This window comes from Poromitra crassiceps, assembly GCF_964638095.1.
Source record: "Poromitra crassiceps genome assembly, chromosome: 28".
Lineage (NCBI taxonomy): Eukaryota > Metazoa > Chordata > Actinopteri > Beryciformes > Melamphaidae > Poromitra > Poromitra crassiceps.
This window is the reverse complement of record NC_139651.1, coordinates 18,624,276-18,645,261: the sequence shown is the minus strand read 5'-3', so window position 1 is coordinate 18,645,261 and position 20,986 is coordinate 18,624,276. Positions and strand designations below refer to the sequence as shown.

General features: G+C 47.8%; 1 protein-coding gene across 1 annotated transcript in view; it reads right to left on the bottom strand.

The window, feature by feature from the left end:
- The window catches only part of LOC310799614 (AT-rich interactive domain-containing protein 3B), a gene marked incomplete at both ends in the record, with an annotated part of 125,467 nt that overhangs the window by 8,310 nt on the left and 96,171 nt on the right, over positions 1-20,986 (bottom strand). Inside the window, 2 exons of the mRNA XM_083662203.1 lie at positions 4,702-4,955; positions 14,530-14,713. Of these exons, the coding sequence (XP_083518329.1) occupies positions 4,702-4,955; positions 14,530-14,713 (438 nt within the window). The remainder of the gene's footprint in view (positions 1-4,701; positions 4,956-14,529; positions 14,714-20,986) is intronic.

The following is a 20,986-nucleotide window of genomic DNA, read 5'->3' as shown; positions in this document are numbered from 1 at the left end:
AGCTGAGCCCAAAATCACAAATCAGAATGAGGGGGTCCCCGGTATATTTTCTATGTTATAAGGGGGTGCTTGGCTGAAAAACATTTGAGAACCTCTGCTCTAGATGAGTTGAAAATGTAGTGAAACTATTGATGTGAATGTAACATGGTATTATTATTACGTTATCTGGAAACCATTATTACAATTATGAGACTAAAACTGTTCTTATGTTAGCTGACTTTTAAGACATTTTGGACTCATTTTGATTGAAGATAAGATGTAAAGACGGAGGGAGACAGGCATGATTTATATACCATTGTCAAGAGTTAGTTCAGTTCAGTTAGAGTCCAAATTGTTGTTCCGTAATTGAAAATGTGAGAAAACATCTCCTGACTCCTGGAGAAATCATTTTGAATGACCTGCTACTGTCCATTTTTGCGACAACAAATGTAACTCGTGAAGAAAACGCAAACAACACGTTTAGGGTTTTTTAGGCCGATTTCAAAACAGCGGAGCCACGTGGCGTCCTGCGTGACCTCATCACGCCAACGGCGGCGCGCGGGGGGAAATAAGAAGCGGCTTCAGAAGTCCAAACATGGCGACGGTCGGGGGGTCAACATTCCAGCCAGAGTCAAGGCGACATCAGATAAGAGAGGGCGGGTAATGACAGTTATCACGGCCGTCCCCTTGATGTGGACTGAAGCTTTGACGCTTTCAAGCAGCGCTGGTCATAAAGCGGCCCCCCGCCCCCCCGTGGGAACCGTGTTATTAATGTGTAGTAAAAAGGTGAGGGCACTCAGCAGCCTGGGGCCACGTCCAACATGGACTCTTAAACACCTGGATGGACCGCACGCACAGACACACACAGACAGACAGACAGACAGACAGACAGACAGAGTGAGAGACAGACAGACAGACAGACAGACAGACAGACAGACAGACACACACACACACACAGTAAGACATACACAAGACCTAACTGGCAAGCATGGGTGCCTTCTCTTCACTGGTTCCCCGGCTGTGGAATCAGCTCCCAGGACCACTCAGGGCTACAGACTCTTTTGACGTTTTTAAATCAAAACTTAAAAAACCCACTTATTTATTTTAGCTTTCCCCTAGGCTCCTCCCCATCTCTTTACACGTTAGGCTCCTCCCTCTCTCTTTACACATGTTATGTTTTTATGTTTTTATCCTTTTATGTTTTTATTCTTTTAGTAGCTGTTTTTATTTTTTTATTTTTCCTTGATTGATTGCTTGATTGCTTTTATCATGCATCTGTAAAGCACCTTGTGAAGTCCTTGGATTTTAAAGTGTGTATATAAATTGAATTTATTATTATTATTATTATTATTACAAGTATACATGGACACACACACAGACACACACTGTAAGACATACACAAGTATGCATGGATACACACACGCACACACACAGGCACACACACACGCACACACACACACACACACACACACACACACACACACACACACACACACACACACACACACACACACACACACACACACACACACACACACACAGCCTCTATAAACAATGTAAACCATCTCATTTCCAGCTTTACTGCTGCAATAGGTGAGATGTTGCGCCTTCATGGATTTCCCCCCCAAATATAACTTAGATGTAATTCCTCTAAATTGCGACAGAGGGCACTAGTTCTCCATTCATGTTTGAATGAAAGCAGCGCTCCTTCCTGCAACAGGAGCACAACTGTAACCGGAATGCTCCAGTCCAATCCACCCAGGTACAGAGCAGCTCCGGCCTGTGGAATGCTTTATACCAGGGATCAGTGTTGCTAAACAAGCCTATGGAGCCAGGTGGCATATCCAGGTGCCGTGATGTCATATCCAGGTGTGGTGATGTCATATCCAGGTGTGGTGATGTCATGCTGAATCGTCCTATTCCTTCATTCATCCAGGGAGTCTTTCAGCACAGCCCTTCTCCACATTCATAAAGTTGCATATTGCATCTGGGAGCTGCTGATTTACTTCCAGATATAAGATGTATGTAGTATGTAGTTGTAATGTAGGATGTAGTTGACAGTAAACCCAATTTAACTCGCTAACTTGCCAAATGTCTTTAGGCTGTTTAGGAAAATCCTCGGTGTGTATAAATGATCATAGTAGTAGTATCAAACTGATGGAAGTTATATGAGGTAGGCGTCTTTTAAATGTGTTTTTTTAACCCCTAAATTTAACCAGGTTTGTTTCATTGAGATTAAAATTCTCTTTGGCCAAGAAGCAGCGTAAGGTTACATCAGACATACAATTACAACATATCACATGACCACAACATCACATGACCACAACATTAACATGTAACATGAAACAGATCACACCCAGGTGTTGAAGTAAGCGGTGCAGGTTTGCGCAGGTCAGAGCCTTCTCCTCCAACCCCCTCTCTGGCACTGCGTGCCCCCCCCCCCCCCCCATTTTTTAATCCCATTTTTATCCCCCATTAGTGCCTACCTAACCCTAATTTTAATGTATTTATCCTGGTTGCTGCTCCACCCTCTGCCGATCTGGGGAGAGCCGAAACTGGCTCCATGCTTCCTCCGAGACATGGGCAGTTAGCCAGCCGCTTCTTTTCACCTGACAGAGGAAGCTTCACCGGTAGGACATAGCACGTGGGAGGATCACGCTATTCCAACGAGTTCTCCTTCCTCCGAACAGGCGCCCCTAACGACCAGAGGAGGAACCACTTCAGCGACCAGGATATTGCATGTTTTGGTGAAGGGGGTTCCTATAAGGAAACCCCCGGGGGGTACGGGGAGAACATGCAAACTCGGGCGGTGGGCACTCGAGGACATGCGGACGGGCACGCATTCCTTCAGCGTTCACAGCGTCCCAGGTGGGAATTGAACCCAGGACCTTCTAAGCTGTGAGGCGACAGGGCTTACCACTGCACCACCGTGCCCCCCGTGCCGTGCGTGTGTGTTTCATCGGCTTTGAGTCACGGCGCTTTCTGCCTCCCCTCTCACTTCCTTGTACAGTACAGCTGGGGGAGGGGCCTAGGCTCAATCTCGTGTGCACATCTAGGCGGGGGAGGGGCCTAGGCTAAATCTCGTGTGCACATCTAGGCAGGGGAGGGGCCTAGGCTCAATCTCATGTGCACATCTAGGCGGGGGAGGGGCCTAGGCTCAATCTCGTGTGTACATCTAGGCGGGGGAGGGGCCTAGGCTCAATCTCGTGTGCACATCTAGGCGGGGGAGGGGCCTAGGCTCAATCTCGTGTGTACATCTAGGCGGGGGAGGGGCCTAGGCTCAATCTCGTGTGTACATCTAGGCGGGGGAGGGGCCTAGGCTCAATCTCGTGTGTACATCTAGGCGGGGGAGGGGCCTAGGCTCAATCTCGTGTGCACATCTAGGCGGGGGAGGGGCCTAGGCTAAATCTCGTGTGCTCATCTAGGCGGGGGAGGGGCCTAGGCTAAATCTCGTGTGCTCATCTAGGCGGGGGAGGGGCCTAGGCTAAATCTTGTGTGCTCATCTAGGCGGGGGAGGGGCCTAGGCTAAATCTTGTGTGCTCATCTAGGCGGGGGAGGGGCCTAGGCTCAATCTCGTGTGCACATCTAGGCAGGGGAGGGGCCTAGGCTCAATCTTGTGTGCTCATCTAGGCGGGGGAGGGGCCTAGGCTCAATCTCGTGTGTACATCTAGGCGGGGGAGGGGCCTAGGCTCAATCTCGTGTGTACATCTAGGCGGGGGAGGGGCCTAGGCTCAATCTCGTGTGCACATCTAGGCAGGGGAGGGGCCTAGGCTCAATCTTGTGTGCTCATCTAGGCGGGGGAGGGGCCTAGGCTCAATCTCGTGTGCACATCTAGGCAGGGGAGGGGCCTAGGCTCAATCTTGTGTGCTCATCTAGGCGGGGGAGGGGCCTAGGCTCAATCTCGTGTGCACATCTAGGCGGGGGAGGGGCCTAGGCTCAATCTCGTGTGTACATCTAGGCGGGGGAGGGGCCTAGGCTCAATCTCGTGTGCACATCTAGGCGGGGGAGGGGCCTAGGCTAAATCTCGTGTGCTCATCTAGGCGGGGGAGGGGCCTAGGCTAAATCTCGTGTGCTCATCTAGGCGGGGGAGGGGCCTAGGCTAAATCTTGTGTGCTCATCTAGGCGGGGAGGGGCCTAGGCTAAATCTTGTGTGCTCATCTAGGCGGGGGAGGGGCCTAGGCTCAATCTCGTGTGCACATCTAGGCAGGGGAGGGGCCTAGGCTCAATCTCGTGTGCACATCTAGGCGGGGGAGGGGCCTAGGCTAAATCTTGTGTGCTCATCTAGGCGGGGGAGGGGCCTAGGCTCAATCTCGTGTGCACATCTAGGCGGGGGAGGAGCCTAGGCTCAATCTTGTGTGCTCATCTAGGCGGGGGAGGGGCCTAGGCTAAATCTCGTGTGCTCATCTAGGCGGGGGAGGGGCCTAGGCTAAATCTCGTGTGCTCATCTAGGCAGGGGAGGGGCCTAGGCTAAATCTCATGTGCACATCTAGGCGGGGGAGGGGCCTAGGCTCAATCTCATGTGCACATCTAGGCGGGGGAGGGGCCTAGGCTAAATCTCGTGTGCACATCTAGGCGGGGGAGGGGCCTAGGCTCAATCTTGTGTGCTCATCTCATGTTCAAACGGACAGACACACGTACAGTAGTGGCTTATAGAAGCGGCTGCAGCGCTTCAAAAACACAGGTGTGGGACAGTGAGCCCTATATCCTATCCGGGTGCCTTACCTTTCTTGAGGCAGGGCGACCCGTGCAGGCCGTTGAGGAGCCCTGAAGTGCCGGGCCCCAGGGCCGACAGGTGCATCTTGGGGGGGGAGAGGATGTGGGGGGCGGTGCTGGGCGAGGGCGAGAAGCGGAACAGGCTGCTGCTGTAGCTCGGGCGCCGGCCCTCGCGCCGGTTACTGTCGATGGCCGCCTGCAGCTCGCCGGGGGAGCTCAGGCCTTTCCTCTCACACTCGTACGGGTACAGGTACTTCATGTACCTAGAGAGAGAGAGAGAGAGGGAACACACACGCACGCACGCACGCACGCACGCATGCACGCACACACACACACACACACACACACACACACACACACACACACACACACACACACAATATGAGGTCAACCCGCTCTGTGCATATCCTGGTAAACCACCTGATAACGTGACATCACATCCTGTTTGGCTCTATGTATCAGTCTGGACTTCCAGACGTCCACAGAGATTTCAATGGGTGGGAGTGTACCTGCCTTGACAGACAACTCCTTCAGCCAATCAGCAGCGTCGCCAAATCCCATCCAAAATCCACTCGGAAAAGAACGCAAAAGTCTCTGCGCCAAGAAACCCTGCTCTTCAATACTGTTCTTCTTGTTTCATTGTTGTTATTGAGTCTATTTCTGCAATATAACTGCTCTTACGGCTGTTTACTCTACTAACGTTAATGTTACCGCTCGTTGCTTCCGGAGCCGCCATTACCGTTTTGCCAGCGGCGACCCCGATTGGTCGGTTTACGTTGTCAACTACGAGGCCGGTCCCCGATTGGCCCGTGGACTTTGTAATTTCAGGAAATGGCTGTGGGCGGGGCTGGAGGCCCGACTGATCCACCGAACCAAACAGAATGTGACGTCACATGATCACGACAATGGCGTAGCTACGGGTGCGCCTGGGTGTGCAAATGCCACACCCAAACAGAAAGGGGGAAAAATTAAGTTGTTTGTTTATCTGCAAAACACATCAGCTGTCATGCACAGCCTGTCGGCCATTCAGACCAATAGCGTTTTTGGAGCTGCCAGCGTCTTTCTGCAGTTCATTCTCTATGTAAGGACGCGCTAAACGTGCTCCTCTTTTAATGAACGCCCCTGGCGTTTCAGCGCTGGTGGCGTCTGTTGTTTTTGGAGGAGCGCTGTGGGCGTTTTTAAGCTGAAAAAAGTTGAACATTGAGGAAAAGCGCCCTGATCGTCTTTTCCACTCCTCCTACCTTCTCTTCTCCCGAGGGATTTTCAACCTCCGCTGCTGCCAGAATTGGCAATAATCTGGCTTTCGTGTTGACAGTGAACAACAGACAAAACCAGCTGGCTACTGTCCTTGTGGTCGTTGTGTTCTGATCTGTACTGCACGCGACTGCAGGGGAAAACAAACGGAGCGCAAAAAAAAACGCTCCGTGCGCTGTGTTTTGTGCACAATGGAAGCGCTCTCAACATGATTTTCATAGAAAAAAGCGCTTTTGGTGTGAATGTCCCCTTAGTCTTGTGCTTAAGTTTGACTTAAAATGCTTAGCCATAACCTTATCACCCACCTTTATATAGGTTTCAGTTGAGTGTTTTAATGGCACATGGTGTAAGTACTGTTTCAGAGGCAATGACAATGGTCACATTGAAAGAATATCAAATTAAATATCAGCGCAGAACATCGGCAGCTTCAATGTAACAATATCAGTAGAGCAGCCGACACCTTGTACTGTCTCAGTATGCACACAGAGTGATGTCACCATGTTGTCTTGTACTGTCTCAGTATGCACACAGAGTGATGTCACCATGTTGTCTTGTACTGTCTCAGTATGCACACAGAGTGATGTCACCATGTTGTCTTGTACTGTCTCAGTATGCACACAGAGTGATGTCACCATGTTGTCTTGTACTGTCTCAGTATGCACACAGAGTGATGTCACCATGTTGTCTTGTACTGTCTCAGTATGCACACAGAGTGATGTCACCATGTTGTCTTGTACTGTCTCAGTATGCACACAGAGTGATGTCACCATGTTGTCTTGTACTGTCTCAGTATGCACACAGAGTGATGTCACCATGTTGTCTTGTACTGTCTCAGTATGCACACAGGAGTGATGTCACCATGTTGTCTTGTACTGTCTCAGTATGCACACAGGAGTGATGTCACCATGTTGTCTTGTACTGTCTCAGTATGCACACAGAGTGATGTCACCATGTTGTCTTGTACTGTCTCAGTATGCACACAGAGTGATGTCACCATGTTGTCTTGAACTGTCTCAGTATGCACACAGAGTGATGTCACCATGTTGTCTTGTACTGTCTCAGTATGCACACAGGAGTGATGTCACCATGTTGTCTTGTACTGTCTCAGTATGCACACTAGGGGTGTCAAAAATAATCGATTATAAGATGCATCGCGATGCGGACGTGCATGATTCTGCATCGATTCACAAATGTCAAAAATATATATATTTTTTATAATAAAATAAAATATAATGGAAGTACATGCAGTTGTTTATTTGGATCATAATACAATGCAATTCCAAATGCACTTTTATTTTAAAAGTAGCCACACAGTGAGAAAAAATAAAGTGAGAAAAAATAAATCATGCATTGGGGAAAAAAGTGATGCATCGATTTAAGATGAATCGAGATGCATTGATAATCGTAATCGAATCGAATCGTAGCCCTCTGAATCGTAATCGAATGGAATCGTGAGGCCAGTGAAGACTCACAGCCCTAATGCACACAGGAGTGATGTCACCATGTTGTCTTGTACTGTCTGATGCATCACAGCTCTGGCATGTTTTCCAGCCATCAGAGCAGAGTGTGAATGCGGACGTGCCTGATGGAGCCGACGATCAATAAGGAGCTGAGAGCTGCGTCCATTAGACTGAGCTGCACACACGGCCTGCCCACATTAAAAATACATCAAGTTTCATGAAGGCGCAGCGCTGGCGGTAGAGAGAGGTTACATATCTACAGAGGGAGAGAGAGGGGCGGGGCCAGGTTGGGTGAGCAGCTGTCACTCAAAGCCCACCTTAGTCATTGTGAACTCTGACCCAAATGGCGCCAATAAATCTATGAGAATCAATGGTCTGTATGTGTGATGTAATGGATGGAGGGATTGAATGTGAGCAGGGAAGGAAACAAACGCACACATGTGTAAACACACACAGACACAGGCTCATACTGACATACACACTAGGGATGGGGCCGATCCGATCCAATATCGGTAGCCGATATGGCACTAATTCACGGATCGGATCGGAATTGGGGGGAAAAAAAATATATATATATATATATATATATATATTTTTTTTTTTGCAATTCCAGCACACAGCTGGCTGTAATTTGTGTAATAATGTATAATAGTATCCTTCTTTGCCTTGTATATTTTCTTAATTTTGTCTGCTTTTTGCAAGGTATATTTAAAAAAAAAACTTTAATTAGCCAAATCTTTGCCTATACTGTATATTCAAGAAAAATATTGGTATCGGCATAATATCGGTATCGGCAGATATCCAAATTCAGGTATCGGAATCAGGTCGGAAGTGAAAAAAGTGGATCGGTGCATCCCTAATACACACACTCATAGCAACACACACACGTGCACACCAACACACACTCATAGCAACACACACGTGTACACCAACACACACGCATAGCAACACACACACACGTGCACACCAACACACACGCATAGCAACACACACGTGCACACCAACACACACTCATAGCAACACACACACGTGCACACCAACACACACGCATAGCAACACACATGTGCACACCAACACACACTCATAGCAACACACACACGTGCACACCAACTCACACTCATAGCAACACACACACGTGCACACACACGCATAGCAACACACACTCATAGCAACACACACACGTGCACACCAACACACACTCATAGCAACACACACGTGCATACCAACAAACACTCATAGCAACACACACGTGCACACTAGGGATGGGCATCGAATTTCGAATTTTCGAATAATCGTTGTTATTATCAAGGTCGACTTTTATTATTGAAATTCGAAATTCGAAAAAAAAAAAAAAAAAAAAAAATTTTTTTTTTTGAGTGAAATGTTGCATTGTCTCCCCTGATTCTAAGTATAGTCAAATCGCTTGGTTTGAGCAAGTAAAACAATTTTTATAAGCATTTTAAGCAAGGTTTATGGAAAAATTAATGGCAGATGAAATCCCATGAAGAGGGAGAGGGGGTGACTTTGGCACCCCTTTGGCACTCAGACCTGAGCCTACTAAATATTTAATGAACCACTCATGATTGTCAAAACTGTTTTTTATTTTCGAAAATGTCAATGTCATGTAACATGTTCTTTACTTCAGTGGTGCAATGCTTGTTTGAGCTAAAAATCCACAGCAGAAGCTTTTTATATTAATTAATAAAGCCGTAGACTTAGAATCAGGGGAGACAATGCAACATTTCACTCACAAAAAAAAAAAAAAATTTTTTTTTTTTTTTTTTTTTACATTTATTTATTTATTTTCGAAATTCGAATTAAATTCGAATTTGGCCAGCGAATTTCGAATAGTGTTTTTGCTAGAAATGCCCATCCCTAGTGCACACCAACACACACTCATAGCAACACACACGTGCATACCAACAAACACTCATAGCAACACACACATGCACACCAACGCACACTCATAGCAACACACACGTGCACACCAACACACACTCATAGCAACACACACGTGCACACCAACACACACGCATAGCAACACACACGTGCACACCAACACACACGTGCACACCAACACACACTCATAGCAACACACACGTGCACACCAACACACACTTATAGCAACACACATGTGCACACCAACACACACTCATAGCAACACACACGTGCACAAACCTACTCATTCTCATAAGGCACAGATGCACGCGCGCATGCAGACACACACACACACACACACACACACGCACGCACGCACACACACACACACCCTCACTCATAGCAACACACACGTGCACACCAACACATACTCATAGCAACACACACGTGCACACCAACACACACTCATAGCAACACACACGTGCACACCAACACACACTCATAGCAACACACACGTGCACAAACCTACTCGTTCTCCTAAGGCACAGACGCACACGCGCACACACACACGCACACACACACATGATACAGCCTGAGGGTTGTGAGTAGGGATGTAACAATTTTCACAGTACAGTACACAGTACAGTACGGTATCTACCAAAATATCACAGCATACAGTATTAATAATATCACAGCATACAGTATATCACAGCATACAGTATTAATAATATCACAGTATACAGTATTTCATGGTATTAAACATACAATGGCCAATAAAAAAAACATGATTTTTGCTTTGAAGAAAAATATTGCTTTAGAAACTAATAAGAATGTTTACAGTAAAAAAAATGTATCTATGCATGGGTATGTGTGTATATGTATGTACAGTATGTATGTGTATATGTGTATGTATATGTACGTACGTATGTGTATATATTATATACTTTGTTTATTTTTGTTTGTATATTGAGGTACAGCCAGATGTTATGTTTATATATATTTTGGTGTGATAGTGTCTTGTAATCCCATGTGGGATGGGCCAGAAATGTCATGACACGGAAATAAAAAAAACAAACTAACTAACTAACTACAGTACACAAGTGGTTCCCAAACTGTGCTCCGTGCTCCGCCTGGTGGTCCGCCAGAGCATTGTATTTTTTATTGTATTATTATTTTTATTTTATTTTTTACAGACAACAGTTTTTACATAATACACATTAACCTTGAGGAGTAGGCTTGGGCCGGAAATATTGTGATATTCGGGCGATATCACATTTTGAAAATGTACTTTCAGGGGCTGCAGCAAGCCAGAGTGAAGTTTCTGGTATCATATGAAACTAGAAGACCTAAGACATCGATTAGTACCAACCATGTCATGCTAGTTTGTCGGCAAGGTGGCGAAATAATGCTCCAAAGTTAGGCTAAATTTTGGCGAGGGGAAACACATTTTCAAATGGGTCCTCTTTTTCATGCTCGCGGGTGTGGGTGTGTGTGTGCGCGCACACACACACACACACACACACACGCGCATGTGTGTGTATGTGTGTCCGTTTTGAACCAGTAGCCTTATGTTGTTATTTGGTAAATGGTAAATACACTGCATTTATATAGCGCTTTTATCCAAAGTGCTTTACAATGTGCCTACATTCACCCATTCATCCACACACACATTCATACATCAAAAGGCGGCACGCTGCCACGCAGGGTGCTGGCACGGCCATCGGGAGCAATTTGGGCTTCAGTGTCTTGCCTAAGGACACTTCGACATGCGGACTGGAGAGGCCGGGCATCGAACCACCGACCTTCTGATTGGTGGACGACCCGCTCTACCTCCTGAGCCACAGCCGCCCCCAATTATTGAGCCTTTCTGATGCATGATTGCATGGTTAAATCAGCTAATCTGACTCACTGTGTGTGCAGGGTGAAGGCTGCACGGGTGATAGAGGTGGGCAGGTTGACTCACTGTGTGTGCAGGGTGAAGGCTGCACGGGTGATAGAGGTGGGCAGGTTGACTCACTGTGTGTGCAGGGTGAAGGCTGCACGGGTGATAGAGGTGGGCAGGTTGACTCACTGTGTGTGCAGGGTGAAGGCTGCACGGGTGATAGAGGTGGGCAGGTTGACTCACTGTGTGTGCAGGGTGAAGGCTGCACGGGTGATAGAGGTGGGCAGGTTGACTCACTGTGTGTGCAGGGTGAAGGCTGCACGGGTGATAGAGGTGGGCAGGTTGACTCACTGACTGTGTGCAGGGTGAAGGCTGCACGGGTGATAGAGGTGGGCAGGTTGACTCACTGTGTGTGCAGGGTGAAGGCTGCACGGGTGATAGAGGTGGGCAGGTTGACTCACTGTGTGTGCAGGGTGAAGGCTGCACGGGTGATAGAGGTGGGCAGGTTGACTCACTGACTGTGTGTGCAGTGTGAAGGCTGCACTGGTGATAGAGGTGGGCAGGTTGACTCACTGTGTGTGCAGGGTGAAGGCTGCACGGGTGATAGAGGTGGGCAGGTTGACTCACTGACTGTGTGTGCAGTGTGAAGGCTGCACTGGTGATAGAGGTGGGCAGGTTGACTCACTGACTGTGTGTGCAGTGTGAAGGCTGCACTGGTGATAGAGGTGGGCAGGTTGACTCACTGACTGTGTGTGCAGTGTGAAGGCTGCACTGGTGATAGAGGTGGGCAGGTTGACTCACTGACTGTGTGTGCAGGGTGAAGGCTGCACTGGTGATAGAGGTGGGCAGGTTGACTCACTGACTGTGTGTGCAGTGTGAAGGCTGCACGGGCGATAGAGGTGGGCAGGTTGACTCACTGACTGTGTGTGCAGGGTGAAGGCTGCACTGGTGATAGAGGTGGGCAGGTTGACTCACTGTGTGTGCGCAGTGTGAAGGCTGCACGGGCGATAGAGGTGGGCAGGTTGACTCACTGACTGTGTGTGCAGTGTGAAGGCTGCACGGGCGATAGAGGTGGGCAGGTTGACTCACTGACTGTGTGTGCAGTGTGAAGGCTGCACGGGCGATAGAGGTGGGCAGGTTGACTCACTGACTGTGTGTGCAGTGTGAAGGCTGCACGGGTGATAGAGGTGGGCAGGTTGACTCACTGTGTGTGCAGGGTGAAGGCTGCACGGGTGATAGAGGTGGGCAGGTTGACTCACTGACTGTGTGTGCAGGGTGAAGGCTGCACGGGTGATAGAGGTGGGCAGGTTGACTCACTGTGTGTGCAGGGTGAAGGCTGCACGGGTGATAGAGGTGGGCAGGTTGACTCACTGTGTGTGCAGGGTGAAGGCTGCACGGGTGATAGAGGTGGGCAGGTTGACTCACTGTGTGTGCAGGGTGAAGGCTGCACGGGTGATAGAGGTGGGCAGGTTGACTCACTGACTGTGTGTGCAGGGTGAAGGCTGCACGGGTGATAGAGGTGGGCAGGTTGACTCACTGTGTGTGCAGGGTGAAGGCTGCACGGGTGATAGAGGTGGGCAGGTTGACTCACTGTGTGTGCAGGGTGAAGGCTGCACGGGTGATAGAGGTGGGCAGGTTGACTCACTGTGTGTGCAGGGTGAAGGCTGCACGGGTGATAGAGGTGGGCAGGTTGACTCACTGTGTGTGCAGGGTGAAGGCTGCACGGGTGATAGAGGTGGGCAGGTTGACTCACTGTGTGTGCAGGGTGAAGGCTGCACGGGTGATAGAGGTGGGCAGGTTGACTCACTGACTGTGTGTGCAGGGTGAAGGCTGCACGGGTGATAGAGGTGGGCAGGTTGACTCACTGTGTGTGCAGGGTGAAGGCTGCACGGGTGATAGAGGTGGGCAGGTTGACTCACTGTGTGTGCAGGGTGAAGGCTGCACGGGTGATAGAGGTGGGCAGGTTGACTCACTGACTGTGTGTGCAGGGTGAAGGCTGCACGGGTGATAGAGGTGGGCAGGTTGACTCACTGTGTGTGCAGGGTGAAGGCTGCACGGGTGATAGAGGTGGGCAGGTTGACTCACTGACTGTGTGTGCAGTGTGAAGGCTGCACGGGTGATAGAGGTGGGCAGGTTGACTCACTGTGTGTGCAGGGTGAAGGCTGCACGGGTGATAGAGGTGGGCAGGTTGACTCACTGACTGTGTGTGCAGTGTGAAGGCTGCACGGGTGATAGAGGTGGGCAGGTTGACTCACTGTGTGTGCAGGGTGAAGGCTGCACGGGTGATAGAGGTGGGCAGGTTGACTCACTGTCTGTGCAGGGTGAAGGCTGCACGGGTGATAGAGGTGGGCAGGTTGACTCACTGTCTGTGCAGGGTGAAGGCTGCACGGGTGATAGAGGTGGGCAGGTTGACTCACTGTGTGTGCAGGGTGAAGGCTGCACGGGCGATAGAGGTGGGCAGGTTGACTCACTGTGTGTGCAGGGTGAAGGCTGCACGGGTGATAGAGGTGGGCAGGTTGACTCACTGTGTGTGCAGGGTGAAGGCTGCACGGGCGATAGAGGTGGGCAGGTTGACTCACTGTGTGTGCAGGGTGAAGGCTGCACGGGTGATAGAGGTGGGCAGGTTGACTCACTGACTGTGTGTGCAGGGTGAAGGCTGCACGGGTGATAGAGGTGGGCAGGTTGACTGACTGTGTGTGCAGGGTGAAGGCTGCACGGGTGATAGAGGTGGGCAGGTTGACTCACTGACTGTGTGTGCAGGGTGAAGGCTGCACGGGTGATAGAGGTGGGCAGGTTGACTCACTGTGTGTGCAGTGTGAAGGCTGCACGGGTGATAGAGGTGGGCAGGTTGACTCACTGTGTGTGCAGTGTGAAGGCTGCACGGGTGATAGAGGTGGGCAGGTTGACTCACTGACTGTGTGTGCAGTGTGAAGGCTGCACGGGCGATAGAGCTGGGCAGGTTGACTCACTGACTGTGTGTGCAGTGTGAAGGCTGCACGGGCGATAGAGGTGGGCAGGTTGACTCACTGACTGTGTGTGCAGTGTGAAGGCTGCACGGGCGATAGAGGTGGGCAGGTTGACTCACTGACTGTGTGTGCAGTGTGAAGGCTGCACGGGCGATAGAGGTGGGCAGGTTGACTCACTGTGTGTGCAGTGTGAAGGCTGCACTGGTGATAGAGGTGGGCAGGTTGACTCACTGACTGTGTGTGCAGTGTGAAGGCTGCACAGGCGATAGAGGTGGGCAGGTTGACTCACTGTGTGCGCAGGGTGAAGGCTGCACTGGTGATAGAGGTGGGCAGGTTGACTCACTGTGTGCGCAGGGTGAAGGCTGCACTGGTGATAGAGGTGGGCAGGTTGACTCACTGTGTGCGCAGGGTGAAGGCTGCACTGGTGATAGAGGTGGGCAGGTTGAGTCCCTTGGTGATTTCTCTCCAGATCTTCTTGTTGATGACCTCCACCAGGCCTCCCTTCTCTGTCACCAGCTTGTAGAGCATGTACAGGTCCAGCACCTGCTTGGCCATGATGGGGATGCGATTGACTGGGGTTCCTATGGAGGACAGAGACACAAGAGTTCCATCAACATATTGACTCGATGCTGAATGCTACCTCCAGTACAGTACAGTAAATACACAGGAGTTAAAACGAAGAAATATATCGCATTTGGTGGATGATTTGATCCAACGTGCCTTTTTGTATTACAAGGGCATACATGGGTGGGTGGCCCCAGTGGGGATGGAACCGCTAACCCCAGTGGGGATGGAACCGCTAACCCCAGTGGGGATGGAACCGCTAACCCCAGTGGGGATGGAACCGCTAACCCCAGTGGGGATGGAACCGCTAACCCCAGTGGGGGATGGAACCGCTAACCCCAGTGGGGATGGAACCGCTAACCCCAGTGGGGGATGGAACCGCTAACCCTGGCAGTGTTAGTGCCTTGCTCTAAACATACACACGACCAATTTCTCTTGGGTGCATCAACAATAACACAGAAAGCAAAGCACATTCATTCAAAGATGGCGTAAAGCAGCTATTTCTCAACCACTGGGTCGTGGCCCACTGGTGGGCCTCAGAGCACCGTGTAGTGGGGCCACGGAGGCAAGTGGTATTGCCAAATATATTAATAAAAATAAAATAAAAAAAGTGTGATTACAGCTAGTTCATTATTTATTTTTACATCTAAATGTAAATCTAAAAACATCCTATTAAAATGCATAATTTCATTATCTTTTTCCCCTCTCTCTTTCATTTCTCTGGGAAGGTGGTCCGTGTATTGGTAGGAGCAGGTTGTGTAGGCTTGTGGCCTGTTGGCAGTTTGACTTGAAAACGTTATTAGCCTCGTTAAGGCAAACCGGCTTGACCTGGAAAAAGGGATTCGCCAAACAACACAAAGCGAAGCGGCTCTTAGACTTTTGATACAGATGCATTAATCTTGTCAACAGCTTATCTGCAGTAAAGCGTGCGGGGAGCGTGCGGGGAGGAGGCGGGGCCACGGGGGGAGGCTGGCTGTATGCAACAGAATCAAAAAGTGCAGTGTGCAACAGGGGGGGGGGGGTCAGAGGGGGCAGGCTAATCCCTGGGCAGTAGGAGGGGAGGGGCTAGATAGGCCAGTATAATGAAGCTCATTTAGGGGATTGCACTGAGTAAATCCACACCCCCTGGCTGTGAGCAGGGGGCGGGGCTGTGAGCAGGCGAGGCAGGCTGCTCTTAACCTGGAGCTGGAGCCATTCATGTCTTTGACAAATAGCTATGTGATCAGGGCCATGGAGATTAGCAACAGGTCTTAAGTTAGCATCATGTCTTTAAGCCCTGTGCTGCTGGGGGGCGGGACCAACACATGGACCACACAAGTGCGGGCGGACAGGAAGGGGCGTGGCAATAAGCACCACCGGCTATCTGGCCTGTTGTGCACTCCTTCATATTTACAATGTCAGTTGATGTACGAGGAACTGAAGCTGTTGCTACTGTCGCACTCACTGGAAGTCCTTCTGTTAATTGCTTTCAGCTAAATGACATAATGTCATCTAATGTAATGTCATGTAATGTAATGTCATGATGTCATGTCATGTCATGTCATGTCATGTCATGTAAATGTCATGTCATGTCATGTCATCTCATGTCATGTCATGTCATGTACCGTAAATGTCATGTCATGTCATGTCATGTAAATGTCATGTCATGTCATGTAAATGCTTTCAGCTAAAGGCCTAAAATGGGAAAATAGACACATTTAGGGTTGTCAAAAGTATCGATAGTATCGAAAAGTATCAATACTGAACATTTTAAACGGATACAATACTCATTTGCAACAGGTATCGATAAGTATCAATACTAAAAAAAAAATACGGATACAATACTCATTTGCAACAGTTTCAATACCAGCAGTGTTTCCTTTAAGTGAAAAATCACTGATTTTCCCCTCCCTATCATTGGTGGCTATCTGTTGCTTCAACAAGCTAAACGTGTTCTGATAGGCTGATGGCTAGATCAGGGCTAATCTGCTGTCTAAATTCAAAGTTGTATCAGGCCTAGATTATGGAGAAGCGCGCGTCTGTCCGTCCGTCTGTCTAACTTGATTTTTATGCCTCTTGATGTGTCGTCACCCCCCCCCCTTCCCGTGGTATCGAAAATAGTATCGAGTATCGATATTTTCCTGAGTATCGGTATCGAAGTAGAAATTCTAGTATCATGACATCCCTACATTTGAGTGGAGGGCAGGCAGAGATGGGCCCTGGGCTGCGGAGAGAGGCTCAGTGCATGTTGTGATGAATAAGGCCATCTGGGAGGAGAGCCAGGGAGCATCAGGAAGACTCGGAGCTTCTGGGACGCTGCTAAATACTTTTGTGGAGGCCATAAGGTGGGTTTATGGAATATGAAATGGTCTCCAGAAGAAAACAATAGTGTATCTTTATGATTTATTGTTAATGCCTTAGCTGCATTGTTTATGTTAGCATGACGCTAGGTGTCTGACTCAGGACTAGTCTATAGGGCGATTGCTAAATGACCGTCGATAGCGCCCGTTTTCTCACTCTGGTAAAGATCAATCTGAAGTGAATGATTAAAACGATATACCGCTAGAAAGAAGGTATACTCGAATCTTACATAATGAAAGCATGCAATGATTACATGGTCTTACTCTTAACAGTAGCTGTCCGACATGAGGTAAACAGCAGCCAAAGTGTCAGGACTCAGTGACATTATATCATAATATGGTTCATATAATGCAGAATCGCGTTAAATTACCAAATGAACGTTCATCTCATTCAACCGAATAGTAATGCTGGGTGTGATGTCAGACAAAACTGGAATATTCAAATAATATTCCTATCATACCTCTTTTTATGAGTTTTTAAGTCAATTGTGCTTGTCATCCTCAATTTTAAACAGCAAAAATGTGTGTCACGATATTCAAATATCTCCAGCAAAAAGGATTCCCCACGCACAGCCAGTGTGATCGGGTGCTGGTCGGTTTGCAGGAACATGAAACATAAAATGAAGAAAATAACCACCGCACACTTGAATTGACTTACTGAGATTTATAAATCTCTTATTTATATTAAAATATCTCCATTTAGTAACGATATGTTTTCCAATGAAAGACAATCAACGGTCATTTTTGAACGATCGTCCAGTCAGATTCCTGTGTTTTGTCAGTGTGAAAAGGTGTCTAAACTAACAAACTGTGGCTAAAGTGTGTGGAGCCTCCACTGGGGGCAGCCTTTCCAGAACAAGCGGCGGGGTGAAAGCAGCAGGAATGCTTTGGTCACAGTTATTTAATGCATTGATACCTGATGCAGCATTTGTGTGTGTATCCCTTTAAGACCGCGAACCGCGTTAACGCGGTTCGCGGTCTTAAAGGGATACGCACACAAATGAGGGATATACACGCAAATGCTGCATCAGGCATCAATGGGTTAATGCAGCGCTGTGGCATCAATCCTGCATCAAACAATTAGTACACGCGGAGGGGTCAAAGGTCAGCCAGGGGTTATTGATGTGTGAATTAAAGTGCAGGTCAGCAGGAAGCCATGTTTTCATACCGTCCCCGTGAACAATGACAGCACAACAAATGACACACAATAGAGCCGGCCCCCGCACTGACAAGGCCAGCACTTAGCTCGCTTTAATTCACACCCCTGCGTTTATTCACCCCTCATATCAATGTGCACTGCAGTGTCAAATCTTTCACCTATTTACCAGCAGGCACATTGTGTTATGCAAGTTCTGTTTGCCACAAAGTGCTCTACGAGGCAAAAAAACAAAGAGTAGAACAACAACAACACACACACACACACACACACACACACACACAATAGAGCTGCAAAGATGAATAGATTATTCGATCGACAGAAAATTAATGGTAAACTATTTTTATAATCGATAATCGTTTAATATTTAAGAAAAAAAAATACAAGAATTCAAAGGGAAATGTGAGTATGTTCTGGCTTCTTTAGTCTTCGATGACAGTAGACTGATCATCTGTGGGTTGTGGACTGTAGGTCAGGACAAAAGAAGAGGGGTAGCTACTAGAGCTGTGCGATTAATCACATTTTAATCTCAATTTCGGCTTCCTGTGATTATGAAAACAAGATAATCAAAATAAAACAAATATTTTTTATATATGATTTATTTTAGTTAGGCTATTCAATTATCGTTTTTTCCTTTGTTTTGAGCTAAATTGTATTTAAATTGAAAAGAAATTCAGTATTAAAAATAATTCAGTATTAAAAAGTTATTTCAAGTTCAATAAAAGCACGGTTTTGCCAAAGTCAATGAGTAATCAGTAATAATATGCTATAATCGAGCAGCCCTAGTAGCTATACGAGATCCCAGCACAGAGTCTGGCTGCTATGTTGTTCTCTGTTGTTTTCATTTGACTACATTTTTTACTCTGTCGTGTTTCCACCTCCGGAGTCTACCGCTTCTGCTAAACGTTACGTTGTGTTTTCAGCCTGAATCGTAACTGTGCAATCCTATCCGATTACTAGGAATAATCGTTAGAATACTCGATTACTAAAATAATCGATAGCTGCAGCTCTAACACACACACACACACACACATACACACACACACACACACAAAACACAATTTCCATATACGAGGCCTGTGTGTGTGTGTGTGTGTGTGTGTGTGTGCGTGTGTGTGTGTGTGTGTGTGTGTGTGTGGGGTGTGTTTGGATGGGAGAGGAATCCATATAGCTAACAATTATGTGAAGTGAGCCAGATTTGGTTTTGAAACCTACAAAAACATTAATTAGTCAACACATCAGCCACGTTTCACATTTCAACATCGCCCGGCAACATGTGAAAACTCTGTGAAACCTTTGATAACGCCGTCATTGACCAAAAATCACATTAGCAACACTCGAGCAGCAGTTAGCAACACTCGAGCAGTTAGCAACACTCGAGCAGTTAGCAACACTCGAGCAGGTAGCAGCAACACTCGAGCAGTTGGCAACACTCGAGCAGTTAGCAGCAACACTCGGAGCAGTTAGCCACACTCGAGCAGTTAGCCAGAGAGCTCCCTAATTTGCGAGAATCAACATGCCGCCGGCCCTTTGGTGTCCAACATCTGCTCCCATTCCAGCCCTGGAGACGTTTAGCTCTAACAGGCTTAATGAGACCAGCTTCCAAAACGCCTTTTGATCACAACAGCACAATTCTTCAGTCTCGCACTCCTTTATTACGTTTTATGACCGTTACTATTATTTCGTCCTCTTTCACTGGTTTTCCCATATTTCTTCCCACTGTCTCTGCAACGATTTGCAGAAAATCCACTTCCAACAAATGCAGTGTTGTTTGGTCGACTCCTGCTCTAAACGTCCCAGTTCATGGCGGCAGATCAACTCCTCAGTAGCGAGCGAACGCAGGGCTGAGCCGATGATATCAGAGCACATATTGAACGGTGCATGGCATTAGGTCAGTCAGGCCTCATGTAGGCCACTATTGGCTATTTCATCTCTCTGTAAAGCCGTATGATTTGTCCACGCGGCCGCGCTGAGCCAATCTGTAATTGGCTGCAGGCTTCACCTCCCATCATCCTTTGCCCCGGACTGATTTCCCCCCAGGGACAAGGCCATCAGGAGCCCAGTGATTAATGGCACTGGAGGTCAAAGGTCGCTCTGGTGGGAAGTGCTGTGGCTGAGGGCCCCTGAACCACTCCCTAAGTCCTTCCTCTGACTTCCAGCAAGAACACAACAGCCAGCCAGTCTTCAAACAACTGGGCAGGCACACACGCACACACACGCACACACGCACACACACACACACACACACACACACACACACACACACGGGCACACACACACTCACAGAGCGAGAGATACAGACAGACAGACAGACAGAGACAAACAGGCTGACAGACAGACAGACAGAGAAGAAAGAAAGACAGAGACTGACCAAGAGAGAACAAGCTATAGATGGACAGATACAAAATAAATGGACAGAAATAGAAGAGGAAAGACAGAAACAGTCTACAGTTGGACCTCTATGGGATCTTCACTTTATAGAAGCTGCTGATGGCTGATTACTCAGTATCTTTAAATCTGACCATTTTCCTGGCAAACAAAAGATAGATAAAAGATTGGTTGATTTTTATTGTTTGATATAATTGCAATACTTGTTTTACATACCGGTAAGCGATATTTTTGTATTATTTATATATATATATATATATATATATATATATATATATATATATATATATATATATATATATATATATATATATATATATATATATATATTTGTTGTTGTTGTTGTTGGTATAACTGCTTCTAATATTTTTTTATATATTTTTTGTTTTTCATGTTGGCCAGTCTAC